Source organism: Motacilla alba, chromosome 3 (genome assembly GCF_015832195.1).
Source record: "Motacilla alba alba isolate MOTALB_02 chromosome 3, Motacilla_alba_V1.0_pri, whole genome shotgun sequence".
Taxonomy (NCBI): Eukaryota; Metazoa; Chordata; class Aves; order Passeriformes; family Motacillidae; genus Motacilla; species Motacilla alba.
Genome location: NC_052018.1, coordinates 24,782,246 through 24,808,490, shown reverse-complemented (window position 1 = coordinate 24,808,490; position 26,245 = coordinate 24,782,246). Strand labels below are relative to the sequence as shown.

General features: G+C 38.0%; 2 protein-coding genes across 7 annotated transcripts in view; one reads left to right on the top strand and one right to left on the bottom strand.

Annotated features, from left to right (window-relative positions):
• HMGCLL1 (3-hydroxymethyl-3-methylglutaryl-CoA lyase like 1) overlaps positions 1–15,894 on the top strand; it is a 74,689-nt gene extending 58,795 nt beyond the window's left edge. For all 6 annotated transcript variants that reach the window (XM_038132487.1, XM_038132486.1, XM_038132489.1 and 3 more), the window contains 2 exons: positions 12,855–12,980; positions 15,047–15,894. In XM_038132487.1, the coding sequence (XP_037988415.1) occupies positions 12,855–12,980; positions 15,047–15,160 (240 nt within the window). In that variant the 3' untranslated portion in view covers positions 15,161–15,894. The remainder of the gene's footprint in view (positions 1–12,854; positions 12,981–15,046) is intronic.
• Positions 15,895–17,616: 1,722 nt separating this feature from the next.
• GFRAL (GDNF family receptor alpha like) overlaps positions 17,617–26,245 on the bottom strand; it is a 30,436-nt gene continuing 21,807 nt past the window's right edge. The window contains exons 9-10 of the mRNA XM_038132484.1: positions 24,459–24,540; positions 17,617–23,446 (exon numbers count right to left, since the gene is read on the bottom strand). Of these exons, the coding sequence (XP_037988412.1) occupies positions 23,359–23,446; positions 24,459–24,540 (170 nt within the window). The 3' untranslated portion in view covers positions 17,617–23,358. The remainder of the gene's footprint in view (positions 23,447–24,458; positions 24,541–26,245) is intronic.

Sequence of the window (26,245 nt, the reverse complement as noted above, 5' to 3'; positions counted from 1 at the left end):
AGAAATTGCTTGGTGGAGCTCTGTCTGCCTCAGGGCAAAGCTGTGCCAAGGACCATGCAAGAGTTACTCACAGTGGACAATTGAATTCCAGTCCTGATGCCATTTAGGTTTTTGGTCAGAGCACAACTTCCTGTGCATTAGCCACACAAAAGAAAGATTTTTGCTGTCATTCCTAGTAGCATTTGTGGCATTCCACAAATAGCATTCCATGATGATATCTAAGGATGTCTCTGGAGATGAGATTTCTGAGGTTTTGGTCAGCTCTGAGTGTGCTGCTGATGTCTCTGGGGATTTGAGCTTCTATGCTGGACACTAAATGGGTATGAGGAGAAGTGACAGAAATAAAGTACAATATTTCAACATAATTTAAAAAAGAATTGTGAAAGGAAATTTTCAAAAGTTTGGTCAAGATACAATTAAGAACCTTTAAAGCCATTTTTTCCCCAGAATTTAATTCCTCATTTAATTTGCATTCCTTTTTGAAAATAATATATTTCTATAAGTGTTACTTGACTTGTTGTTAGAAGTTCTCCCTGTAATCATATGGAACTTTAATCTGTTCACATCAACTAGAAGAAGATAAATGGCTTTTAGACATGTTTATTTTTCTACTTGATGGGAATTACTCCCTCTTCCTTTTTACCCTAAAGCAGTTTGTCTTAAAGTTTAATAGCAACTGTAGGAAAAAAAAAAAAAAGGACAGAATCACTACAATGCTTTCCTCTTGGAAATTATTGTTTTCATGACCTTTCATTATTTGTGAGTGTGTGTATTCTAGTTTTTGCTGGAAAAAGAGGACATTCCATGGAACCTGAATTTCAGACCTAAGTAAGGGTCAGAGGAGTTTGTCATGGCTGGAACAGACTTGGGAAATGACAAATCCCAGGGTCTCCAGTAGGGAAGTGTAGTGTTTACAGGATGATGCTTCCTTCCTTTTTGGGCAGCTCTACAGACAGCTGTGCTGAGGGGGTGGAACTAAACCTCTGGCCATTCTTGCATATTTACAGCTCCTCAGAAGGAATTTTGTTATCATCTAGCAAGCAATGAAGGAAGGAGAGTTATTTCCTATTTTGAGATGTAGCAAGTGGCTTTAAACAAGATCTTAGGGTGTTTTCTATGGTAAAATTAACTGCCAACAATCTGTAGATAACTGTGACCAGAAGGGTGGAGTTCTGAACTCACTCCAAATGAGTGTTGGGTGGATCGTTATAGCTTGGGAGAACAAGTGAGCATTTGCATAAGTGGAATAAGTTGAAGATGACTCTTCCGCTAAGACAGAAACCAAAGGTGATGTAGTACCTAAAGTATGACAATCATTTTTTTTCATTCTGTGCTGTGCAGAAGCAACACAGAAACAATCTCTTGAGTCAAATAATTTGTCACATATCTTTTTTTTCTTTTGAAATATTGCATTATGAATTGAAACAGCCAGGCATTCAGAAATAAAAAAACATTTTTTAAATTTTTAAGCATAAATGAGTGGTAGTGCTATACACTCCAGCTTGCATCTTTGCCTGTTTACTTTTTTCTTCTTTGTTGCTTAGTGCAAATGATATGCAGTAAGATTGCCAGAGGCAAACGATGTGATTTGCTTAACAGAGTTCATTCAAATGCATAAAGTAAACACTTATAAAGATTTTTTTCTCCAATGTTCATAGAAGTTAAATTTTGCTTGCACTAAGAGCTGCAACAATAGGAAATAATTTTTAAATTGATGGAGTATTTTTTCCTCTGAAGAATAAGCCAAGTAAACAAAATAAAAGTAGATTTAGCAGAGCAATATAACATGCATCTACAGCAAAATACAAGATGCTAAGTTGAATGCCTTTTTAAACAAAAGAAGTGTTCTGGTTTTACTGCTGGCAGATAAATTGGATAGACAATTACAGATGTCTTTTTATAAAAAAGGAACTTCCATAAGAATAAGAGAAAATTTCCAAGACATTTTACATTTCGTGGCTCCCCACCTTAATGCTACCACTTAATTAATCAATGTATTTGAAAGGGAGGCAGTGTAACATGCTAAGGTACTGCAATGTGATGAACATTATAAAGTTGATCCAATTATAATGGAACAGTAGATGATGAGAAACTATCACATTAAAAAAAGTTTCTTGCATTATAATGAAAATTGTGATGAAAATTTTATTTGAAATAAATATTCTCTCTGCCTAGGGTGGCCAAAAATGCCATTTGATTGCATCTTCTTTGCCCATGTTACTGTAATTATTGTTACTGGAATGATTCCCATCCTGGAATTCTACTCAAGACACTGTATTTTTTGCACAAAATATAAAGTGCTACTTCCTTGAAATTATACAGATGAATGACTAAAACATATATTCCATACCTCTTAAAGGGAGATTGTTCCTTGGTTCTGAATTTTTGCAGCAGATTTTCTAACAAGATCTTAATGGCCCCATTTGTTAAATACATTTGTCTGAGTCTTGAATCAAATAAGGATGTGCACAGCCATTTGCAAGTTCACAGGCTATTTAGCAAGAATGAATTTTAAGAAAAAAATGCCAATAGAAGGTTTTTTTTTCCTAGTTTAAAAAAAGTATAAAGGGAATATTCAAATTGCAAGCAAACAGAAATATCTGGTACTTTACTATACTACCATGTTTACTGTAATATTGCCATGATTTTTACTTAACTAGTTGGGAAAGTGGTCTTTAGTTACTCTAGAGAATGAGGTGCACAAGAATGAATACATTTGGTTTTGGGTTTTGTTTTATGTTATTTCATGGGGATGTTTACTCCATTTGATGCAGGTTTTACTCTTGCAGTGATTTTCAAAACACAAATAGCAGTGAAGAAGAAAAAAAAAAGAAGAAGCAGGATAGCTGCTGTAAATATTTTGTAAAATGTCCATCTGAAGCTCCTCAACCTCTGGTAATTAGAAGCCATACTGTGGAGATTGACAGGGTAAATTACCAGTTAATGTTTACACAACAAAACATATGCCCAGTACAATATCCTACACTGATGTTACTGAAACCAGAGTCCGGAAATGTACAGTGGAAACAAGACGTGGTACTTTTCTTGTGCCAACATAAACAGCAATTACAGCACAGTGTGAGAGAAGTCATAAGAAATACTACTGCATATCAGTAGTTCAACAAAGTCAGCACTTTTGTGTAATTGCAGGGGGAAAGGGCTGAAAAACATTACAGATCTCAGCAAGAAATGGGCCCTTTATACTTTTAAACTGATCCTTGATAAAACAATGCCGGGGTCATGAGAAGGCTACTCTGCCAATTTTGCTTCACTGTGGGATCCATTGACATCTGGCTGAGCTGCGGAAGCTGGAAAACTTCTTTAATATTCTCTTGACAGTAAAGTGGACATGTGGAAAACATTCTAATCTGTTAATCTTTGGTGCTCCTGAAGAAAAAGGACATTTGGCTTTATACTTTGTGATGATAAATATTGTCTCCAGTCTAGCTGTAAATAAGTTAAAAGCATTTGAATGGAGGATGCAGTTCTTATTTTCCATATATGGGAGAAGATGAATGTGCACCTGTGCAATCGAGAAGATGTAATAAATGCCAGGAGCTTTTTCTAAGGTTAGTTTACCACACATCTTGGAAATCCACCTTTCTTTATGCTGAGTGTGGTTTGTCAATGAATATTGGTGAGCAGTCTTTGAACTTCCGTACATCCTACATACTAAAGTAGAATATTTTCACTCAGGGGATTCTGAAAATAGAATGAAGAGAGATTTGAAATAGTAGTTAAGTCTGAATAAAAAATGCAGGTTTCATTTAACAGCATTAACTGTACCAATTATTTTTGGTTGACTCTAATATGGAGTAATAGGGAATGATGGAGATACATATCTGTTCAGCTTGAATAGGATGCACAATTGTTCATTTCTGTTGTGAGATTTATCTCCAGAAATGAGAAAAGGAATCTCTTGCATTAGAAAATAACTGCTATAAAAATATATTATGTATTCCAAAGCATCTATTTTGCATTAATACAAAATGCAAAAGATACTATGGATTATATAAAGACCAAACTAGGGTTCAAAATTCTACATATCCTTGTAGTACATTCTAAAAGAATATGAAAAATTGTAACAATGCATGAAGTCTCAGGCTGAATTGAAGTCAGATGGCATTTTTTGGTCCTTTAGATACCCTGATGCTGATGTACGATAGTGGTACTGTGGAATGAAAATAGTTCTGCTCTACTTTCCTTGTGTTTTTATAAATGCTGTCATTGCTGCAAATTTATTTTAAAACAATAGATGTTTTCTGATCTATTTTGTTTGCTCACAGTGGTACAAGGTAGTGTCCACTGCCACTTAGTGCATAATGTTGCAAGTGTCTTCTGGTTATAAGAAATGAGAGAAATTACACCTCCAGGAGCCATTTGGCCCCCCAGCTTAAGCTGAAAAGTGACTCAACACAAGTTGGTCTTCCAGTAACTAGGAGAGTTAGGAGTTGGCAGAAGCTAGCGAGAACAAAAAAAACAAGATTGAAAGAATTTGTAGTTTCTTTCTGAGGTACAGATACAGTAAGAGGGGTACATATGATAGATTAACTTCATTATGTGCTCCCTGAATGTAGGAAAAAAGGGGCCTTTTGAAATGCTGCCGTGCTTGGGTCAGATTTGCCATTTTTATTGATAGATTCACATGTTCCACATTTGCCACACGTACTTCAAATACCAGATCTTTCAAATCAGTGCCTTTCCCTGATTCTTCATAGTAGCCCTCTGCCCTTTTCAGTATTGTGGCTCACAGAGGAGTGCACTGCCTGCAGCCTGCATCTCAAACATTGATTTTTACCTGTTCTGTCTTTCATTCAACTCATTCCCAGCTGATGCCCCATATTATGAAAATTCAGCCATTTTATTTTAGTGAGTATGTGTCTATTCAGTTTATCCTCTGTGAGCCACCCATGGAAGTAAGTGGATTTTTTTTTCTTTTGTCATTGAACCATAACAGTCAGCAGCTCCAAGCATTCTTTGTCCAGTCCCAGCTAAATTTTCCTCTCCCAAAGCTACCCCCTGTAACTTTACCATGGAGTTAAGTAAGCATTTCTCTTCCTTGTCAATTCAAAGCCCTCTGTTTATTTTCCAGTTTATTTTTATTCATTTATGCATGTAGCATGTGAAAAAGACCTTGTTTTTACCTGATGATATGTAGTGCACAGGCAACCTGGCACAGCTGTTCCATCTCTGGACTAGACAGTTCTATCCCAGACTACCCCAAAGTTCCCCTTTTCCTTTTCTGTCTAGTTCCCCCTTTCCCTCCAGATCCCAAGATTATTATCTTCTCTTCCCTACCTATTTCATTGGTCTCCTGACTGTGTTCAAACTTTGGTCTATGGAACAAATACCTTGTGTTTACAGATCAAGTTATTTCATGACATAGTAAGCAGATAAATTGTTAAACCATCACAGGTTGGCTTGAGAGCAGCAACTTCTGCTGAAGAGCATCCTGAGCAGTAGCTGCTTACTTTGAGTCAGCAGCAGCATCTGGCAATGCCCTGGCTTGCCTGGGGAGGGAAGGAAGGGAGACTGGAAAGTCACTTACTGTTTTGATGATCATTGCATCTTCATGGGTTCCAACAAGACCTTGGCGTGCCTCCTGCTCCCCCTGCAGCTTTGTGATCCTTAGCAAGGGAGAGCTGGAGTTGAGCACAGCCCCACACCAGCAAAACCCAGTGTTTTTAAATATAAGAGAGCACATATTCCTAAAAGGAGCACAATCAGCCTGCATAGGCAATAAAAATAATGATTTGTGAACATCTGCTTCATTAATTGTGTTATAGCATAGGGTTTTTATTAGCATTCCTAAATCTCAAAACCAGTCTCATGTTGAATGGAATTGATTCCCCTAAATGTTTTCTGAATGTTCTCTGAAGAACCAGATCTGCAACACAGACCTCACTGCTCAGGCTTTTTGTGCAGGTGATGCACTGTCAGTCAGGGACACAGATATTCCAACTCAGAGAAATTGCTTCACAATTCTTTGTTGAGGCTAAGAAAAAAATCATGGTCAGCTGCTGCTCTCTTGACCCTTGGGCATTTTAACTCCCAGACTGACCAGTTCCTGACAATAAGGTGGTAAACAAGATGGAGCTTCCTTAATTTTGTAACTAAGTGCAGGCTGGCATCTCTTAAGATCAGTATCCTGTGCCAAATTTGAGACTGCAAAGCTACAAAAATATCTCCAAGAAACTAATGTAAAACTTACTGAATATTAATGTAACAGAGTGGGTTTTTTCCCCCCAAAACTTGTTCCCAGAAGTGGCCAAGCCCATTTTTCACTGAAACTTTCAAAACAATCCAGTCTGAGGCAGAGACAAGGTATGGAAAATATAAGTTCCAGCAGTTAAAGGCTGACACAGTAATAAACAACTGAGCTCTTATGACGGAAAGTGTTAGGGAACTTTAGATGTCATTGCTAGCTTTGCTTATAATAAATGTGTCAGTAGCAATATGAAAAGATGTGTACAATGAATTAAAGGAATGCACTATTAACCTATTTTATGTGGCACGTCTGCCCACAAATTGCTTGCATCTCAATATGTTTTGGAAGAAAAGGATTTTTTCCCCCCGATGAATGTATTAATTTTCAAACAACGTGACCTGGGAAATTAGATATTTTAATGTTACAGTGACACCCTGTGGTCACTAGGGATGGTGTTAACTCAAAAGCAGTTTTGTCATGTATTAATCCTTAGCAGAGGAAAAAAAAAGAAGCAGGAAGGAAATGCAGGTAACTTTCACAATTTCCACAGAGCGGTGTTATCCCATTTTATTGCCTTATATGTAGAAAAATATGCTTTTAATTTCTTGAATACCAAAATAATATTTATTTGCATACATTTATTATATTGAAATACTGAAGAATGCTTTGATTTTAGACAACTTGACAATGTAAATTAGGGAAAGGTCTTTGTAGCCATTGACCCTTACAAAGCATTGCTGGCATAGACATTTCTGTGTCTGGTTAATTCTCTGTCTCTCTACAGGAGAGGGTATTTCTGCCAGTGGCATACCATGTAGTGGTGGGTAGCAGACTGATGCCAGAGAGACACAGTAATATAGCAGAAGCTCACCATTCCAAGAGTGCCAGCTAGGCACTGACTGGGCTGCAGGATTAGATAGCATTAGTCTTGTACTGCCTTTTTTTGTGGGCAGCCTTTGACCTGACATATCTTACTTCTTCCTCCCTGCCTGCTCCCTTCCTTGAACAAAAGCTGAACTAATGCAGCCATTCTTTGCAGTATTTACATGACCCTGTCTTTAAGGCACTGGGCACTAAACTTCACAGCACTGTGGTCCCTTGACTTTGTGGCACAAATCTTTTCCTCTTTAATGCATACCTTGTATCCTTGATATTATGCTTTCAAAATCTCATCGTTTAGAAGAAGCCAAACTTATGAAAGACCTGATTTATAGCTTCTGATTTATACCACATACTTTCCTGGAGTTACTGATGATGACCTTGCCATTTTTAGGAGAGAAACAAAGTTAAACTTCTGCCAGACAAACCAGGTTTAAAGATCAGTAAGGAAGGAGACTGACTGTCCCAACAAGAAGTTATGGGGAGCTAGAAAAGCAAACCGAGAAACATGAAGCATTTATTATTCACTGGCAATAATGGTTTCCTGTTAAAATTGGCTGTTTGACAAAGGTGATGAATTTAATTCCTTGCTTTCTCATTGGGGAATTAGGAAGTTAGCATGGGACAGCAGCAAAAAGTCCTCTGCCTTCTCTGGAGAATAAGCTAAAGCTAGCCAAAGCTAAAGTTTGGAAGGTGTTCAGGAACCACTGTCAGGAATTTTGTGATTATCAAAAAGTGTCAAAAAATATTGTAGTACTGTAGTTGTCCTGGAAGCCAAGCCATTGTTCCCCCCCACACATGTCCATGTGGAAGCAGCTCAGTGAGTGCTCATTTAGGACATATCCTATGAAATAGCTGCAGTGCAACTTTTCATGAATGTCAGCACAATTTAGTGACTGTCAGGAAGTGATAGTGAGACTGTGGGCTTTTAAAAGGTCATATTGACAGTGAATTTTTTGCAATCTTGGATTGCTTAAAGGATTGAAACTCATTATCTCCTATAAAAGTCTGACAAATATGGAAGATGTGATGAAGGAAAACACCTTGTTTTACATATTTTGTCAATTTTTAGGTTTTACTTTAGAGCTCCTTTTGCTTTAATGGCTGCAAAAACAAAACAGCTTCATAGCTGCCCAAATGTGCAGAGGAGTTATTTATTAGGTGCTATTTCAGACTCTGTGCTTGGACAGGCTGGGCTGTAATATCAACCTCCAAATTAGTTAGTAGCACTGCTAAGGGATGTTTTCCAACATCTGTTTTTAGCACTATTAGATTGGAGCTTAGAGTATGGATTATTTAAGGATTTTTTGAATGGGGCCACATTGAAGACGAACTGGAGTGATTCTGCGCTTGAGTCAGCAAACACATTATAACTGTCTGTACAACATGCAAGAGCAGACAGATGCAGCTGACTCTGTTGCTGAAATAGTGGTACATTGCAGAGATATCCTTTCAAAAGTATTGTGAACAGAACTTTAAAAGACATTATCTTTAAGGAGAGACACCTGCTCACTGCATGTTAAGACCACTGATTTGAAGAACGGTCAGATTTGGAGGTCAGTCAGGGTTGCTGTATTATATATGCCGTGTTTAGACCTTGTCTACCAGTGGCTTAATGTTCAAATAGCAAATACATCCTGATAGAGATACAATTTTAGAGACTTCATGTTTATGCACTGTTTCTGGGAAATAATGGATTAAGTGTCCTGTACTAGGGTTAAAGCCATCCCCCCAAGGATGCTACCAATGTAAAAATGCTATTATTAGACCTTTTTCTTTTTTTATATTTAGCCAAAATAGTCAATAATTTAAAAGACAGAGCAATAATCACTGTCTGTCATGTGGAAATTATTGCTCCCACTGCTTAGTCAGCAGAAGGGTTTTATATGATCTTGCATCTACAGTAAGATAAATATTCCAGCTTCCAGTGAGGGTACTTTGAATTACTCAGCCAAGGCTATCTGAGAATGCAAGTGTGTAGTTAGACACAAGGTGTTTCATGTTACCTTCAAGTCGCTGTGATATCCTGTATCCACCCATAGTCACCAACACTTTCAACAAACAATAATAAGCCACCTTTGCCCGACTGCTGTGAGACCTGCACTGCAAATTCAGAATTATGGTGGCATCACTAGTGTTTGTACAAGGGTATCAAGAATTAATATGTGTCAATTCAATGCCTTTAGAAAACATGCCCTTTTAATGCTTGAGAATATTGGTTTTGTTTTTGCTGACAGTTAGTGCTCTGTGAAGGACTGGAGCAGACTACTGACTTTTTTGACTGTTTTTTACCAAAAGCTATTTAGTTGATACTTTTTTCCTGTTTGTGCAAAAGGACAAGAATTTATCGAGATAATTTTTTGGGATTAGAAAGTGACTGTTTATATGCTACTGAAGTTGTTTCTGAGTCTTCTGATATTCCTTGGGAATTTAACAGCATTGATGTACCTCACCACATTATTTGCCTCTGGTTTTATCCCCATGTAAAAGTTACTGAAAATGAGTGCATGAAGAAGAATGCTCTAGCAGTTATGACAGATTGGGAAAACCTCCATGAAAGACACTTTCTTTTATCTTTTCCTCTCTGAAACAATAATTTCTGATGTAAATCTTAAAATCAGACTGAAAGAGAAGGTATAGTAGTGGGATCATGCTTGCATCAACCTGTACATCCACCTGTTAGACGCCCTTTTCTGCCAACCTCCACCATACCCTAAATCTTTCCAATAAGAAGCCTAACATGTGTCTCTGCATGGACACTTGCAAGCTGAAATCTGCCACTGTGGAGCTTGGGCCAATGACTTCTAGAATAAATGCATTAATCTCAGCAGGTAGTGCTAAAAGGGGCAGAATGTCCAGCTGTTGTGAATGGGTATCCTCTGTGTACTGTCGCATAACACATTTTCTGACTGGTGTCCTGAAGATCCGTGTATCCTGGGCTGTTGGGGGTTCACTCTGGCCAGCTGTTGACCCTAGCCCACACGGGCCCTCATGGACGAAAGTGAAAGGAAGCACTCTTCTCCATGTGGGGACGAGGATCCACCATTTATTGATTGGTGGGTGGACACCTCAGACTCTGGTGACCCCCAGCTAGAAAAGAGACTGTGCCCCTCTTGCGGGGGACTTTTATAACTGAGGGAATGGGGGCGGGGGGAAGAGGATGACAGCCATTTGGATACCATTGGGAGGGGCAAGGGAAGGGGCAACCAGGAGACAGACCACCAGTACAGGGCAGAGAGGTGGATGAGGAGAGACCATGTGATGGGAGAAGGGGACAACAAACCATGTGATACAACACAAACCACTTCACGTAATACAAGGACCACTCAGTGCAAATCCCAAATCCCCAGTGCAAAACAACAACTAGATAGCTATTTAGTGCAACACAATACCTCCCCCTTTTCTATTAAAAAGAAAATAAAAGAAAAGCATTGAAGTATTTCTGCTACAGATAATGAATTTGTCCACCACTCATGATTTGCGGGCCTCTCAATTCGCTTTAGGTCCACAAACTCTGTGTGGTTGACTTCTGAGGTAGTGGAGACCAAATCATTGATAGTTTTTAAAAGTATGCGATGTAGAATTCCAAGTGCTAACATGACTAGGAAAAAGAACAACAAAAAACAACAGAATTGTCCTAATCATAAAAGTTCACCACCCTGAAGAACAACAAAAAACAACAGAATTGTCCTAATCATAAAAGTTCACCACCCTGAGAGTCCCCAGTCCTTGAAGAGTCCGCTGAACCAGTCCTCGGAGTCCTGCTTGACCTGTCCGATCAGGATCAGGCTTTTCACTTCTCAGAGGGCTGCGTGGACATTGGGTGCTTTAGATGTAAGATTCAAGCAGCAAAGTCCTTCAAATTCCTGGCAGTCGTGTCCGTGCAGCAGCAGGAGGAAATCTATGGCCGTGCGACTTTGGAGTGTGGCCTACCTGGTAATCTCCTCATCTTCTAGAAGGGAGCTGATGGCCATGGATGTCAAGTTTGCCTGTTTGACTACCCAGCACTCTAGGTGGCCACACCACAACAGTGGCCTACACAAACAAAGAGTGTGACAAGTGACTGAAATGTGAAACATGCACTTTGCTGATTCACTTCATAAGTCACAAATTAGTGTACTTTAAAGTACAGTATCTCTTTTTAGAAACTCTTATTATGTGAGCAATATTAAATAGTACTCTCTTGCCTGTCACAGTTATGCACTTTGGCTCCTTTGAGGTCTTTATTACAGGCTCTGAGCAGCTAGCTAGATCAAGATAATATTCTCTGTCCAAGAATAAGAGCTGGGACAACACTTCCTTCTTTATTATTGCTCTCCAGAGATGTTAGAAATCCAAAGAGTCTGTAAGACCAATGATAAAACTATGGAGTGCAGTGTTAAAAATAGAAGCAAGTACAAAAAAAACCCCCACATTAAGATAGTTTATTTCAAAACTAAAAAAACAACTACTAGGTATATTTGGAAAGGGGACTTAGCAACTGCAACATGCAGGATATATCATTTGCTTACCTTGCTAACTAGCTGTATGCATGGCTGGGAAGGAGAAGCTCAGGCTCCCAGACCAGCCTGAAGGGAGATCAGCAATCTGTGCAGTCAGGCCTCTAAGCCAAACTTCCTGACTGGCAAATGTGGGTAACAAGCATGGCTTCACCTCTTAATCTCTCCATACCCAATGTCAGGGTTTTGAAAATGTATCTCTGCACAGGAACTCCTGTCCTGAATTTCAGTCTGCCTGACTTGTCTTACAGTTTTGGTGTATGTCTGTCTAAATTATTCCTGTGGGGAAGGGAACCCTCTAGTGTTCTTAAGGCAGAGAGGAGCTTATGTCTTTGATGACCTAATAATTGTTCTGCCCAATTCCCTTGCCTGCTTCTGATTATCTGTAGAGCCTTAACGCCTCCAGAGGCAGGGGAAGACTGAAGAGCTTTCTCTGACAAGGGAGACCCAGTGTCCTGGATCACATACCTAACATATTGTAACAGAAAACAATTGCTTTCCAGTTTCATCTTTATTTTTAAAATCAAATCATAGAAAGAAGAGGGTGCAAAAGTTCACTAAACATATCAGTGGAAGTCACTGTCTCAGTTTTTTCTTGCCCCCTTATCAGTCTCCTAGGGAAGACTTTATCCCATAGGAAATATAATATTATCTCCTGGGTGGAATTGTTAACTGGTTTACTGCTTTTTATCCTGAATATGCTGAGTGGATCAGAAGAGAGAAGACATTTGAATGCAGCAGGAAGAAAACAAAAAGCAAACAATTACTAATTTACCACAGCTGAGTATTCTTTCAAGTCTTAATTTAAGTCTAGTTTAAATGAGAAAGCTTAACACTGTGCACCAAGTACTCTCAAAAATATTCCAAGCTCAACCTGTATATATCTATGGAGAACTTTCATTGATTGTTTTTTTGCATGAAAACCTTTCATACTAGATGCAGGTTATTTAAAAGCACCAAGTTGAAAGATAAAGAGAGAAAAAAAAAAAAATTGAAACCTCTTTCTATAAAACAGCAATCATCTTATCTGCCAAAATCACATGTAATGGACCATTAGTTCTTTGTTCCATATCCTGTGTTTGAAAAGTCTTACCTTATAAAGATGTCAGGACTAAAACCATTATAAGGAATTTCCTCCAAGTAACACATCCATTTGTGGAGAAATGTGTATTTTATGCATGGTAACTAATATATATGACCTGCCATTTATGAAAAATTATAAATAATACTCTGTGCTGATGCTTCATTTTTGTGTTGTTATTTTCCAGATGGGAGTTGCTGTAGTGGATTCATCTGTTGCAGGACTTGGTGGTTGTCCCTATGCAAAAGGTGCTACTGGAAATGTAGCCACAGAGGATGTGATATACATGCTGAATGGTCTGGGGATCAACACAGTAAGATATTTTTACTTTCTTTACTTAAGAAAGATACTTTTACTTAAGAGTTTAAGGGAAAAAAATCTAGGAAATATATGATACATACCTCATAATAACTTGTGCTATACAATAAAATATTCAGAGCCCATAGTAGATTTTGCAAACTGAGTGCTTTAATATGGCTTGACACATAACAGGAATGATGTTGTCTTCATTAGCAATTTAGACTAGAAATGGTTTGTGTATTTAACATAATTTCAATAATCCTCTTCTTCCTACCTGGAGCTATGAGGAACTTAGTAGCAGCTGCTTTCTGTCATTGCTCTGTCTCAGTAATGTAGACATTGCTACAGAAGGCTGACCATCTCAACAGTGGAAGGAGTGAGCAGAGCTCAGCTTTTGTCACTGTTTTGGATTTGGCTCATAGTGCTTATTAATTCGTTGTAGTGTTTGGCACCCAAGCACAGGACGTTGTTATTTCTCAGGTAGCCACTTAATATATTTCAAAATTGTACAGAACCAGGTACTGGCTAGGAGACTTCACAGTCATTTTTATTACCAGTCCTGTTCTTGGAGGAAAGGGCAGAGCAGCTTATATGCCCTGAGCTGCGCTTTAATGAACCTTACCAGTGAGCATCCACACCTCAAGAGCACTCATTTAGTATCCCTGGCTGGTTGGCATGTTAATTATTCTGTATTCCTAGAACTCGTTTACTGCCTTCTTCAATAAATGTGCTCTTTGGTCTTCCTGTCAGTCCCCATTTATCTGGATATGTGGCATAATGAGTTCGTGCTAACAGGCATTGCTGTAACTTTATGTTTCATTTACACATGGACATGGAGAGTCAAGTTCAAAGGAGAACATATATAAAGAACTGCTAAAACTACAAAGTGTGTGGTTTGCATTTAAACTACCATAGAAAGAAATCTAAATGCCTGATATCTGAAATAGGAAGATTTGAATTATTGAGGAGCTCATTGGAACTTATCACTTGTTTGTAGGCTGCAGTTCCGTGTGGTGTACAGGCCAATGGAGTTGCTTGACATGAAAGGATTACAGAACTTGTTTCTGAATTGCACATTCCCTGGGCACTGTTAAAGCATATTCAGTGCCTTACAGCGTTCACTGTAAGCATTTATCTGCTTTCATTTGTTTTTTAGGGAGTTCAGGGTAGATATCAGAAAATGTTCAATCACAAGTGTCCACTGTACAAGTGGACTCTGTTTTGAAACTGCTTGTACACACTTTGGGGTAGCTTTTCTTCATGAAGGAGATGTTTATTCTTTTGAAACAACACAATTCTTTGAAATAAGGAGCAGAAATCATGCATTTTGTTTTACATTGCTGTGCACCTTAGACTCATGCTTTCAGTGTAGTCTTTCCTTGGGCAAAATACTCATTGACCTTTCCAACTGATTCATAGCAAAAGGGAGCAATTAAGCAAAAATAGTTGGATTATATGAAATGTACCATGTACCAAGCTTCTTGATAAGATTGATTAATCTGTTAACAATCTGGTGGCCAAGCAAGAACACAGCTTGTCCTTAAGATTGACACCAAATTCCATGGAGACAATCTCACCATCAAATACTTATTTCTTCTTTTGTTTGGTTTGATGGTGATTTTATTAAGGTTTCGTTTAATTTTAAATTTTAGATTATGCAATAGCAAAACACAAGTCTTTCCTTTTTGAATCCTTTTTCATGCTTTTTGCATGAAGTTTTGTAGTGTTGGATGATAAATAAGTATAGCACATATTTAGACTCAATATTTTTCTTCTAACTTCTAGTTGTAATTCCAGCTCTTTATTCCAGATTCTTTTGGGGTTGAAAGATATTACTCCAGTATTTGGTCCACTGCTGATGGAACAAGAAATCACTCTCAAAATAGTAGAACCTTTCAAACAACTAGAAGCTGTAACTATCTGTAAATCACTGTAGCTTTACTGATCCCCATTACTGACCTATAACATGAATCAGGCCCTTTGTTTGCAAAAATTAGACCCTGGAGCAAAAAAACTTGGAGTCTAAGCATTTTCAACATGTGCATTTATTATTCTTAACATTTTTCACCTCTTTTTTAGGGAGTAAATCTTTGTGCCGTGATGGAAGCTGGAAACTTCATCTGCACAGCTTTGAACAAGAAAACAAACTCAAAGGTTGCACAAGCTTCCTTCAGTACTGGAACTATCAATTAAAAGGATTTTCTTTTTGCAGCTTGATTACATTTTCCATTTACCTTGACCAAGGACATTTGCTTTAGGAAAAGAAACAAGGAAACCATTGCATCAAAGAAAAAAAATAGAACAGATATATGATTTTTTTAAAATGGGAACAGGTATTGTACTGTACTGGCATGTCAGGAATTGTCTGATTTGTAAGAAAGAAATAAATGACTGTAGTACAGAACCCTGTACTTCATACTTCTACAGATGATAAAAATGTATAAACACCAGGAGGTTTTACTGTTTTAAATTGAATTTTTAGTTCTTTTCAGGAAAACTGGGTAGAAACAGTGAGTACATAGTTAAATTTTAATCAAGATGTCTTTCAGAACAGTACAAATATTTTCAGTAGTTTATGAGATCTCACACTGTGTGGCCATTCTATTATGTATTTTATTTATCTGAATTCTCACTTTTCATTTGTCAAGTCACTGTGTTATGAACACAGAGCCAAATCTGAATTCACTGTAAGAATTGTTTAGCAATAGAACTTCTTTTAAATTTTGTTTAACATCTGCTAAATTATGGATGACTTTATCTTGTTCCAAGACATTGTGATGAATGGCACTCTGCCAAATCCTTCCAATCCTCCAGCAAATTCCCTTATTTGTTACATATGTTAAATTTGTTGTAGTTGCATTTTTTGGTCAACTTATTAAAACCTAATTATATGAAGCAAATAAAAATTGGCAAGGTTTTCAACATCATTCAGGTTCACAGTGGTGTTGAAGGGGCTACATTTTCATCCAAGGTTTCATCAAAAAATAGATTTTTCATTCTGTAGGCTATGAATTGATATTCTCATTCAGAAATCACAGGTTTTTTAAGATAATAGTATTTTGCTGGACTAGCTTACACAAAGGAGACCACTTAGAATTTACTTTTTTTTTTGTGCTCTACTCATAATGATACTGTTCTTTTAAATGCCTTAGTTCAACAAGATGCCAATGAACTGCACTGTCATTTTTAGATCAATAATGAACAAATGGACAAATTTAAAGAGCCTTATCCTGTATATAAATGTTCAAGTGTGCTGTGAAAATACTGTCATGTTTTTCATCCTGAAACTTCAGTACTCTTACAGGTTGGTTGTGTAGGACCTGTCTGTACTTCTCTGTGTACTTAACTTTGATCTATATTTTTTTTGAACTTGGCCTGTTGACATGAAAATCTAAAACCTTGGACTGTGGTCTTCATCCATATTCTCAATTTTCCTCAAAAATGTGAAATCTTGTCAAAAGGTAAGATGAAAGAAAGTGGAAGATAACACATAAAAAAAGAAAAGGCTGAATAATTTTTTTGTCTGGAACTCAAGTCTGCCAAGTTACTCGAGTAACTGAGTAGCTGAGTCATGGTTTGCCTTTAAAATACCAAAGTGAATTTTTCTGACATCTTTTAGCCAGTTGTGTAGTTTAGAATTGGCATCGTTTAAGAGTGTCAGTCTTTGCATTCCAGGCAACACAAAGGTATAAATTTGATATATACCCCTATTCTGTTTATGCCATAATGATAGTCAAAATTAATATAGGCTACTTTGTTTCACTCTTCTCCTGGTAAAAGTCAAAGGATAAAAAAAGAAATGTGTTCAAGTGAGGCTAGAAATATCTTGCCTATCATTCCAAAATACTAAATCTTTCCTGCAGAGTCTAGTAAGAAGACTTTAAAGTACTCCTGAAGGTATGAACACCCTGATTTTCTAGACGTGCCCTGGATGCATGGTTGGATCAGCACAAAAAAGCTCTTTCCTCTTTTTCCCCATGTTTCAGCTGGGGCTTTGTTATTTAGCAGCCACTATAGCTCATATATCAAAACATGAACTTAAATAAAACCAGGTCTTGAACCATTCACAGACTTAAAAATTCTGTTATGGATTAGACCCAATGAAAGTGTAAGGAAACTGCAGCAGTACAGTTAAGCCTAAACGTGGTGCCAGAATTGACATCTTAAAAACTCTCTAATTTGTGTGTTATTTACCCCTGAAGGTGACTAACCTTACTGTAATAATTTCCTATTTAATAACAATTTTTCCTGCTTGGTTTTCTCTGTAGGCACAGAATTGGCTCATTTTGAGCTGAAGTATGCAATTTTCATGTAGGTCCTGACAAATTTTCTTCCACCCAAGACCCTCTGACCAAGCATGTTTAATTAACATAAACAATATTGAGCTTCTCAAAGACTGAAAGTGAAGTCAGCCTTTGGAAAAAAAGCAGTTGTGATGCAAACCTGAATGTGAGACTAAACAACTAAACTGAGACTGAACTTGCTGCTCAGCCTGGGGAGATTAAATCCACACCCATGGCATGACCCAAGGGAATGGCCTGAAGTTGTGTCAGGGGAGGTTTAGGTTGGATATTAGAAAAATGCTCTTCACCCAGAGGGTGGTTGTGCACTGGAACAGCTCCTCAGGACAGTGGTCACAGCACCAATTCTGACAGACTTTGAGAAGTGTTTGGACAATGCACTTGAGCACATGGTGTGACTCTTGGGGATGGTTCTGTGCAGGGCCCGGAGTTGGACTTGGTGATCCTTGTGGGCCCCTTCCAACTCAGCTTATCCTGGGATTATGAACTGAAAAAGAACACACTTTCTTGTAAATCTGGATGAATTTGTGCCACTGGGTATAATGGAATAAAAATTCCCAAGCCCAGAAAAATCGCATTAAAAGAATGTCAATGCCTCTGCAACAGATGGCAGGGTTCTTTTTATTGAAGGCGGTGGTGAGGCCTTCAATTATCAGCCAAGTAAGGAACTGAATGGATAGTGTCCATTTTTATGCCTCTGTGCACAGTGCATCCTAGGCTTCTCAGAACCTGGACTGTCTGGTTTGCAGACAGTTGGCTCTTGATTCAAGGCTCTTGATTCTCCCTATGCAGGGAAACAGGGTACCTATTAAATCATGTGGATGAACAACCTAAAATGTCTCAGTTCTTTATTGGGTCTGTTTTAGAAACTACTTGGAAACTTGTGGAGAGCCTTAATTGCAGGTCTGTTATTCTGTAATAATGTGAGCATTGGAAAAGATGAGCAGTCACATCTGGAGCCTGTACTTTACCCACATGTTCAGCTTCAACCACATCGTGAGTTATCGTAATCCAGGGTGGAGGTCACAGACAAATAGATTGTTTATCAGGATTGTTACAAGAGAAAGAAATATGGAGCCAGAATAAAAAAAAGCAAACCCCAACCCAGTGTTTATGTGCCAAAATTGCCACCTGGGATGAATTTAGGTCGGTGGGTCCAGGTCAGCAGTCCCTATAAAATCCTTGTTTAGTTGTAATGTGACTGAGAATCTTGAGACATCTTATGTTCTGTCTACTGATATTTTTAGGTTTGTAAAATGCTGCTGCTCTGCTTTCCTGGGCTGGCAGAATTTTGACTATGCAGAACATTTTGACACCTAATGTCTGGCTCTAAAAAATAAGCATCTATTGCTTTTAATAGCAAAGACTAATCTAATAGCCATGCCATGAGTGTGCATCACTCACATAGGCAGCATTGACTTCAGCATGTAGTAAAACAACTGAGACTATACCCCTTCAAAAACATGCCAAGACATGGGATGAGGCTCTCCAGTGCTTCTGACTTCCTAAACCTTTATGCTTATATTCAGAGTGACCCATTGGTAGTGATGTCTGCTCTTTCAGTCCCTATCACTGTCCCCAACTGAATACATTGCTGTCACTCCACCATGAAGTAGCCCCCTGGCTGTAGAGGGCTGGCATCCAGATGTTTGGTTTCCATGAGCAGCTGTTCTTATCACTGTGTCGTTAGAAAAATTATAAGTCAAGATATTACATTGTTGAAGGCATGACTGGTGTGCTTTGTTGGAGGAAAAGTTGATCAGTTCCAGTAGTATGGGCATAATCATTCTTCAGTGCCTTCCAGAACACAGCAATGACATAGATCCCATACAGTTCTAATGTCTTCCAGCAGCAGCTTGCTTTGTAGTTTAAACTTTTATGTATTAGAGCAACTTGGCTCTGGACCAGCACTTTAATGGCTCATTTTTGTGCATAACCAGAGCTTATGAAATAAGAAATAAATATTCTAGTGTTGTGAATAAGTCCAGAGAGGCTTTGGCTAATTTTCCTCTCTTAATAGTGTCATTTGAGTTCATAAAACTTTTATTATTATATTAAGGAGTCACAAAATGAAGACTACAAGTCTGTGAGATAAAATTCTTATGTTTGGGATCAGTGTTGTTGAAATTAAATAATGCTTATCCAAAGAGTTAGTGTGAATGTATAAGATCTGCCCATTTTTTTCACTGAGTTTGTTTTAAGGGGTAGAAATATTGTTTAGTTACTGTGATATCAGAAAATCAGTACTTTCTGCCACTGAATTTTTCTATGATTTCTGGCACTGCCTTCAGTTCTCTTCACTGATTGTGAAGTATCTAGAAAAGTGGATAAACAGGTATAAGAGTGGCAAGAAGTAAATGAATTCCAGTTCTTGACTTGCTGATCAAAATTAATCAGCTTTTCTTTTGTTATATTTTTGAAGATTATTTTTCTCTACAGTCCTGCTGTAATGCAGTGTTGATCTTCCTTGCGGCAATAACACAGCAGGCAGAAGGACTGCAGCCAAAGTCAACTTAGTCCTTTGAACCCAATGTCAAAGAGATGATATGTTTGTCAAGGAATTGTCATGTATCCGCCTGGTTAAATGCATTTGTGATTTTCAATATGTGGTGTTACAGCTGAAATGAAATCTGTCTCGCTGTTTACTGAAACTGATATGCTCATGTATTATGCCAGATTCAGCAGCTCTGACTAGCCAGCTCATGCATACAGCATTAGCAAATATAAGCTGTCACTGATGTGTATGCCTGTGTTGACTTTGTTACCTTGTAATCCATTTTGAGTGCTTTTTCTTAGGATTACCTTTTAATCTGGTGCTCCTGTGTGTTTTTATAGCAGACAAATCTCTTTTAAGTTACTGGGGAAACATTTCTTTCCTCCATTAACTAAACATTAAAAGCTACAGGCAGGAATGGAGGTAGGAGTTCAAAAAATTCAATGAGGCATTATCTAACTTCAGATGTTCCAATGCGGGATAGAAATCTGTGCCGTCTAAGTGATGTCTAAGATTCCCTACACACTTCATGGGAGACTGAATGACTTCAGCATGTGGTCTGAAACATCAAAATGCTGATGAGGGAACTTTCTTGGCAAAGTCAACAGCAAAATTCCCTACCCCATGCTACTCTTGAAGTGCCTCAACATGACCTGCAGTTAGTTATCTTCACTAGCTTGAACATAAGGGTTAGTATTTTCCTTGGTGGAAAGACAGCCACAGTCATTTTTAAAAAGAACTGAATGGTGTTCTCTGTTTTATGGCATCATCTTGTGGTGTTGGTGCTGCTTCCATCCATCTTCTGTGTTCCTAGCTTGGTCTGATATCTAGCTCAGAGCAGCAGGATGTGATTCCCACAACAGCCTCAAAGGCTGAGCCCAAGCCTATCCAAGTAACTCATTCTTTTGGCCACACAAGCAGGTGAGACAGCCGGGGAAAAATGTTCATTTTGAAGAAATCAAGACTCACTGTGGCATGACAGAAGTAGAAACTTGGGATTTACAGCCTTGTAGCTTCACACTGCATAAGGAAGAGATGGCTCGGTGTACTTGTCCCAAAAAGTCTTCACACATTTAATTTGAAACAATTGTTAGATAAAATGCATAAAATATCTTCAAAGAAAATACTGGAACCCAGCATTCTCCCTTTCAGATGAGAGTGCTGTAAGGCAAAAATTCATGTGTTCTCCCAATCAGCCTTCATTTCTTCACTTTGTGATGTCCCAGCTCCAGTGGAAAGAGGATGAATGCTACAAAACGACATATGTCCTGGGAATCCTGTCATCAAGAGACTTAACTTTCCTCATCTGGGTATTGGATGCAGATGTCATACTTCAGGGGAAAATATTTTTAATAATTAAGCTCTTGCAAAATACTGGTTTTTCTCCATCATGGTCAGACTCAAAGGTCTTAAAGGTTTTTTCCAAACAAACTGATTCTATGATTGTCTGTTCAGAAAACTGTGAAGCAGTTAGAGCATAATCAGCATTGCAGGAATAGAGATCATCCCAGCAGAAATTCCTTTATTTAATAACTAACACCTACATACAATTGGCAGACTACTTTTTACACATGGAGTGGAGGGAATGTACTTTTCCAATTAAGCATCTAAGTTATCTCTTAAGAGAGAGCCTGTAAAATTGCAAAAGAACACAATAGCTACTAAATATCTTGCTGTCTCTCAGAGTAACATACCCTCAGTTTCAAATACATTTTACATACTTGTTTGTGAGTGTGTGTGTGTGTCTAAGCACATATTTGAGTTGGGTTTCTAGTGTCCAAGATAATTAAAAAAAAAAAGTTTCTAAGACAGAAGGTACTTTTTTTCTTGTTGTTGGTTGAGGTTTAGTAAAATCTGAATTTAAAGGTATCTCCCCAAATTTTGTGACATGGAGGATTCACTGGTTTTTGAAGTCAGAGTGAAAACCAGCACAGGTTTCACGTCACAAGTACATGTCCTGTATTGTGAAATGCTTTTATCCAATATATTCCCAACAGTATTTTCAGTTTGAAGTATTCCCACTTCACAGTTTTAAAATGAAGAATATTAATATACAACTTTGGTGAGAGTTAAGCCAGATGCTGCAAATTGCTGGACTGCTAAAGGAGATCTTTTTGATAAACAAATGATCTTCACTTCTCTGTTTCTGTATTTTTGTCCAAATGCTGATTTAGTAATGACAAAACATTTGACTGCAAAACAATAAGGACTTTCTTTGGTTTATGCAGATAATAGAGACAGAGAAAATCCATGTTGTAATAATTGTTTAAGATTTCTAAGCCTCTCCCCAACAGAACTCCACACTTAAGATTTTGCTCTACAGTAAAAACTTTGCAAGCTACTGAAGCCAGAAGCAGGAGTCACATAGAAGAGTAGAGATTCTTGCTTTTCTGATGACTTTAATTTCTGGTCCTAGATCTGTCATCTAGCACTAGATCTGGCCCTAGATCATTGGTCTCATGGTCAAAACTGGAGGTGAGTTATATTTAATGATTATCCAGACAAAATTAAAACTAATCACATTCAAAATAAAGTTAATTAATCAAACGCTATTATAACAAGGCAATACATGTGCTATTAATGGTAACAGCTGAATAAGAAACAGCAGTCCATTACTTTGTGCTCACCAGAACTAGATTGTCTCAAAGATTTAACAAAGACAACTCATTGGTAGTGAATAGAAGCTTAAGTCTAGCAAAACAACTCAGCTATAGAGAGAAATCCAGAGCTCATAGCCACAAAGTGGGATCCAGGATGGTGTTTAGGGACCATGGCTCCCAGTACAGTGCAAGGGGACAATTAGGCACTTTGTGTCTTGCCTAGAGACAATGAATAGGAAACACAGATGATGAGATGGGTCACAGCTTCTCTCTTGAGAAGCAGGCACTGCAGCCTCAAGCAAGTGACTTTCTCCACTGGGCATTCAGACCAAAAAAATGCTTTCTAAAGTTGTTGTATTCAAAGTGACAAACCCCACTCATTTCTTTTAGAAGCATATTGGAGGGGAAATTAAAAATATTTTCAGCAGCAACGTTGTGGAGTCAAAGCATTATTCCAGAGAGTCATTTTAGTTCATAAAGGGGTTGTAATCCTGATCTCCTCCTACCCTGCAAGTGCTCCACCATCAAACTAGGCAGCTTTGCTGTGACTGCTGCTTCAGGTACTTGGTACTTGGGAGCCAGGTATGCAAAACTGCCACATATGTGCTCTCTATCAGGTCTCTAAAATGGTTCTGAGTGTTTTTTTTAATTTCTTCCAGAGGAGTTGATATCAGAAAGGTGGGCTTCAAAGATTGCCATTGTTGATACAGCATTTATACCAGTGTCATGTGCATCTAAAAATGTAGGAAACTTACAACTCAGGAGAGATGTGTGAATCTACACAAATAAGAGAGAGCACAGTTTTACCATTTTTACCCCTTTTTTCCAGGTTTTGAAAGGCTAAAAATAAGCTAATAAATATAAAAAATATTTTGTATGCTTAACTACAAAATTTCATAGTTTATAGTAGTTTTTCTAATATATTTTTTATTATCACATATGTACAACAGCCTGGCTTTCAGGAATAGCCTTAAGAAGCATAAGCAACAGAGTAGTTCATCTGTGACTTTTATAATGGGCCATAAATGTTTCAGAAGAATGGTCTGGCGAGGGACTTCTTGACTCATATTTTGTTCTGCAGGCTCTGAAAACAAAGAATGTGCATTTATTTAACAATAAACTATACAGCTTTTGGTTTGAACTTTGGCTTAATTGAAATCAGTGGCAAAATTCTCCTTTTTTATGATGAACACTGTGGTATAAAATAATCCCCTTCATTGTTATTAATGCATTGTTCTTTCTTCTATTTTCTGTATTCTTTAAATCTGAATTTTCTTTATATGCTGATATTCCTGTAACTGCAAACCTAAAGAGAAAGCCTCTGTTCCCCTATATCCTTGACTTGCCTTTTGCATTTTTCTACAATTCCTCTTTGATCTGCCTCAGAATTTAATAATGAAATTTGACTCAATATCCCTCCCACTATATATAGCTCCTGCTACATCATGTTCTGTTACCTATCATCTGACAGTGTAATTCTTGAAATCTGGCCATTTAATTTGGTCCAAGAAAATGTATCATTTAAGAAAAGGCCATGTTCATTTAACTAAGTGAATGCACATTTCTGTTTTCTTACCAAGCATTGGTGTATGGGCAGTTTCTCATACGGGGGGGGGGGGGCGGGGGGGAAGGAAAGGATGGCAGGGACAGTGGGTGTTGTTTACAGACTACTATGAGCAAAAATGGCATTTGGCAAGAATATTAGCTACAATAGCAGCATTCACGATTTGGTTTCAAAATATGTTATAATGCTGAATATTCTCATTTCCCTTTTGCATTACCCCAGCCTGTTATGGGGCTAGGAACATAGTCTCACAGAATTTTTGAATTCAGATTTCACCTTCCCCTGCCATGGGACAGGAAATGAAACCTCCCAAAAGCCTGGGACCTCTGCATGAATGGAGGGCATTGTAGATACATCTCGTATTTCACTCTTCCCTGCTGACACTCACCATGTCAGTTCTTTCCATCACTGGGGCTTGCTGGACTGTTTTTTAAAGACAATCACAATGTCCACCTTTTAACTGAGTCAAAACATTTTATTTTCTGGTTTTTCAATTTCCTAGAACCAGTGATTAATATCCCTATCAAATTACCTGATCTTTAGGAGAGTCAACAGGACTATTCCTAGGATGAGAGCTATGCAGGAGGAGTAAGCAATAATGTAGACAGTTTCACCTAAAAATAAAAACAGAAAACAGAAATGAAAAATTTGCCTTTTTTAGTAATAAGAATCATATTTGAGATCTATATTGGAAATCATACACATGTGAGCTAAATTAGCTATAAATTTTGACAAAAGTAATTAAAAGGAGGGAAAAGACCTAGATGTATGTCAGTGGTAGGAATGATTCTACCTTTGCCATTTGATCCAATGCAATTTTCAGACTTCTTTTAGTAAATACCAGCTCCAATAGCACTTCATATGTGTAGCAGTACCTTTCAGTCTGCTGCAGGGGAACAGCTTGTTACTATGATTTTTATTTTGGAACATTCTCCCTTTTGATTTTAAAATGTTAATTTTATTCCGTGTATCAGAGCAAACTTGGCTCTTACTTATCAACTAGACTTATTTTTCTTTTTCACATATTACTGTAATTACAGTGTGGAGCAACACTCCACCTAGAATAAAATTAACATAAAATGGGATGTAGCACTGTTTTTCTGGGCCCCATTCCCATGGAGTTTCCTTTTTCTGTTAGGCTTCTCACCAAAAAGTCACTTTGGTGGCTTATGTGCTAAAAATTCCAACTGTTGAAAAACTGGGAGCTATTACAAATTTTATTTTCCAATGGAGGAGTAACTCTTTTTCCCTGATGTAATGAATCCATTGGTTTTGATCAAATATCTGAAAAAACCCTTTCAGTTAGGAATGCAATATAAGCCCTGGACACGGGATGGAGAGGTGTGACAAGTGGCCACAAAAGCAGAGCCACAAGCATAAAACACGAGACCTTTCTGTGACTTTCCTGTTGCACTGATTGTACACTCTGTTGTCTTTGTACACTCAGGTAAGTTTAGTTTATAGAGGAATTCAAAGGCAGAGGGCCCTAGCTGCTCCCGAGCTTCTCTGTCCTATGTAGCCAGTGAAACATAAGGAAGGGATGGATCCCTGGACTCAGCCCTGAGCCACTTATCTGGGCTGTGAGAAGGCCATACTCTGATCTCTGAATAAGTTATCAGTTATTATGAGTTCCATGTGTTATGGATATGCACACACCGTAAATGAGACATTTCTGTGTGCACTGCATACATGCAGCAGGTGTAGTGTATCAGGTAATACAAGCGCAGGTGGAATGGATGCTGGAGCAGCCCTGGGAAGAGAAAGTGAATTTGTTTTCCACAGCAAGGAAAACAAGGAGCTGAGCAGGGTGTTGGACCCGCCTGGCTTTCATTGTAGGACTGTGCTCACTTTTTCTCAAAAAACTACCCCAAGTTCAAGTTTTCCAGTGTAAGAATAGGAAAGCAGTGATCAAACCACCAAAATTTGCACAAATTGAATGAATATTCCATTTAATCCAGTAACCTATTGGAAGATACCTAATGTGGTGAATTTTTGAAGAAAGAAGTCTATTTGAGGTCTATCTTAGAGAAGGCCTGCTAATAACGTATATTAAAAACTACATCAGCAGCTGGCGTAGCTCTCAAGTTACAGCATTTCTTTAAGATGATGAGTTTCAGCAAAAGAGTGATTTGTAGGCCTTTTTTTCAGTTTCTGAGTCCTAACTGAACATGCAGCTATTTTTGAAAATGTTTTACAAGAGCTGTTGTAGGGGCAACAGTTTCTTACTTTTTTGAAGTGGAAAGTAACTTTCACACATATTTTAGGCAAACGGAAACTTTTAAAGTATGTCACCACAAAATTTATTATATCTAACATTAT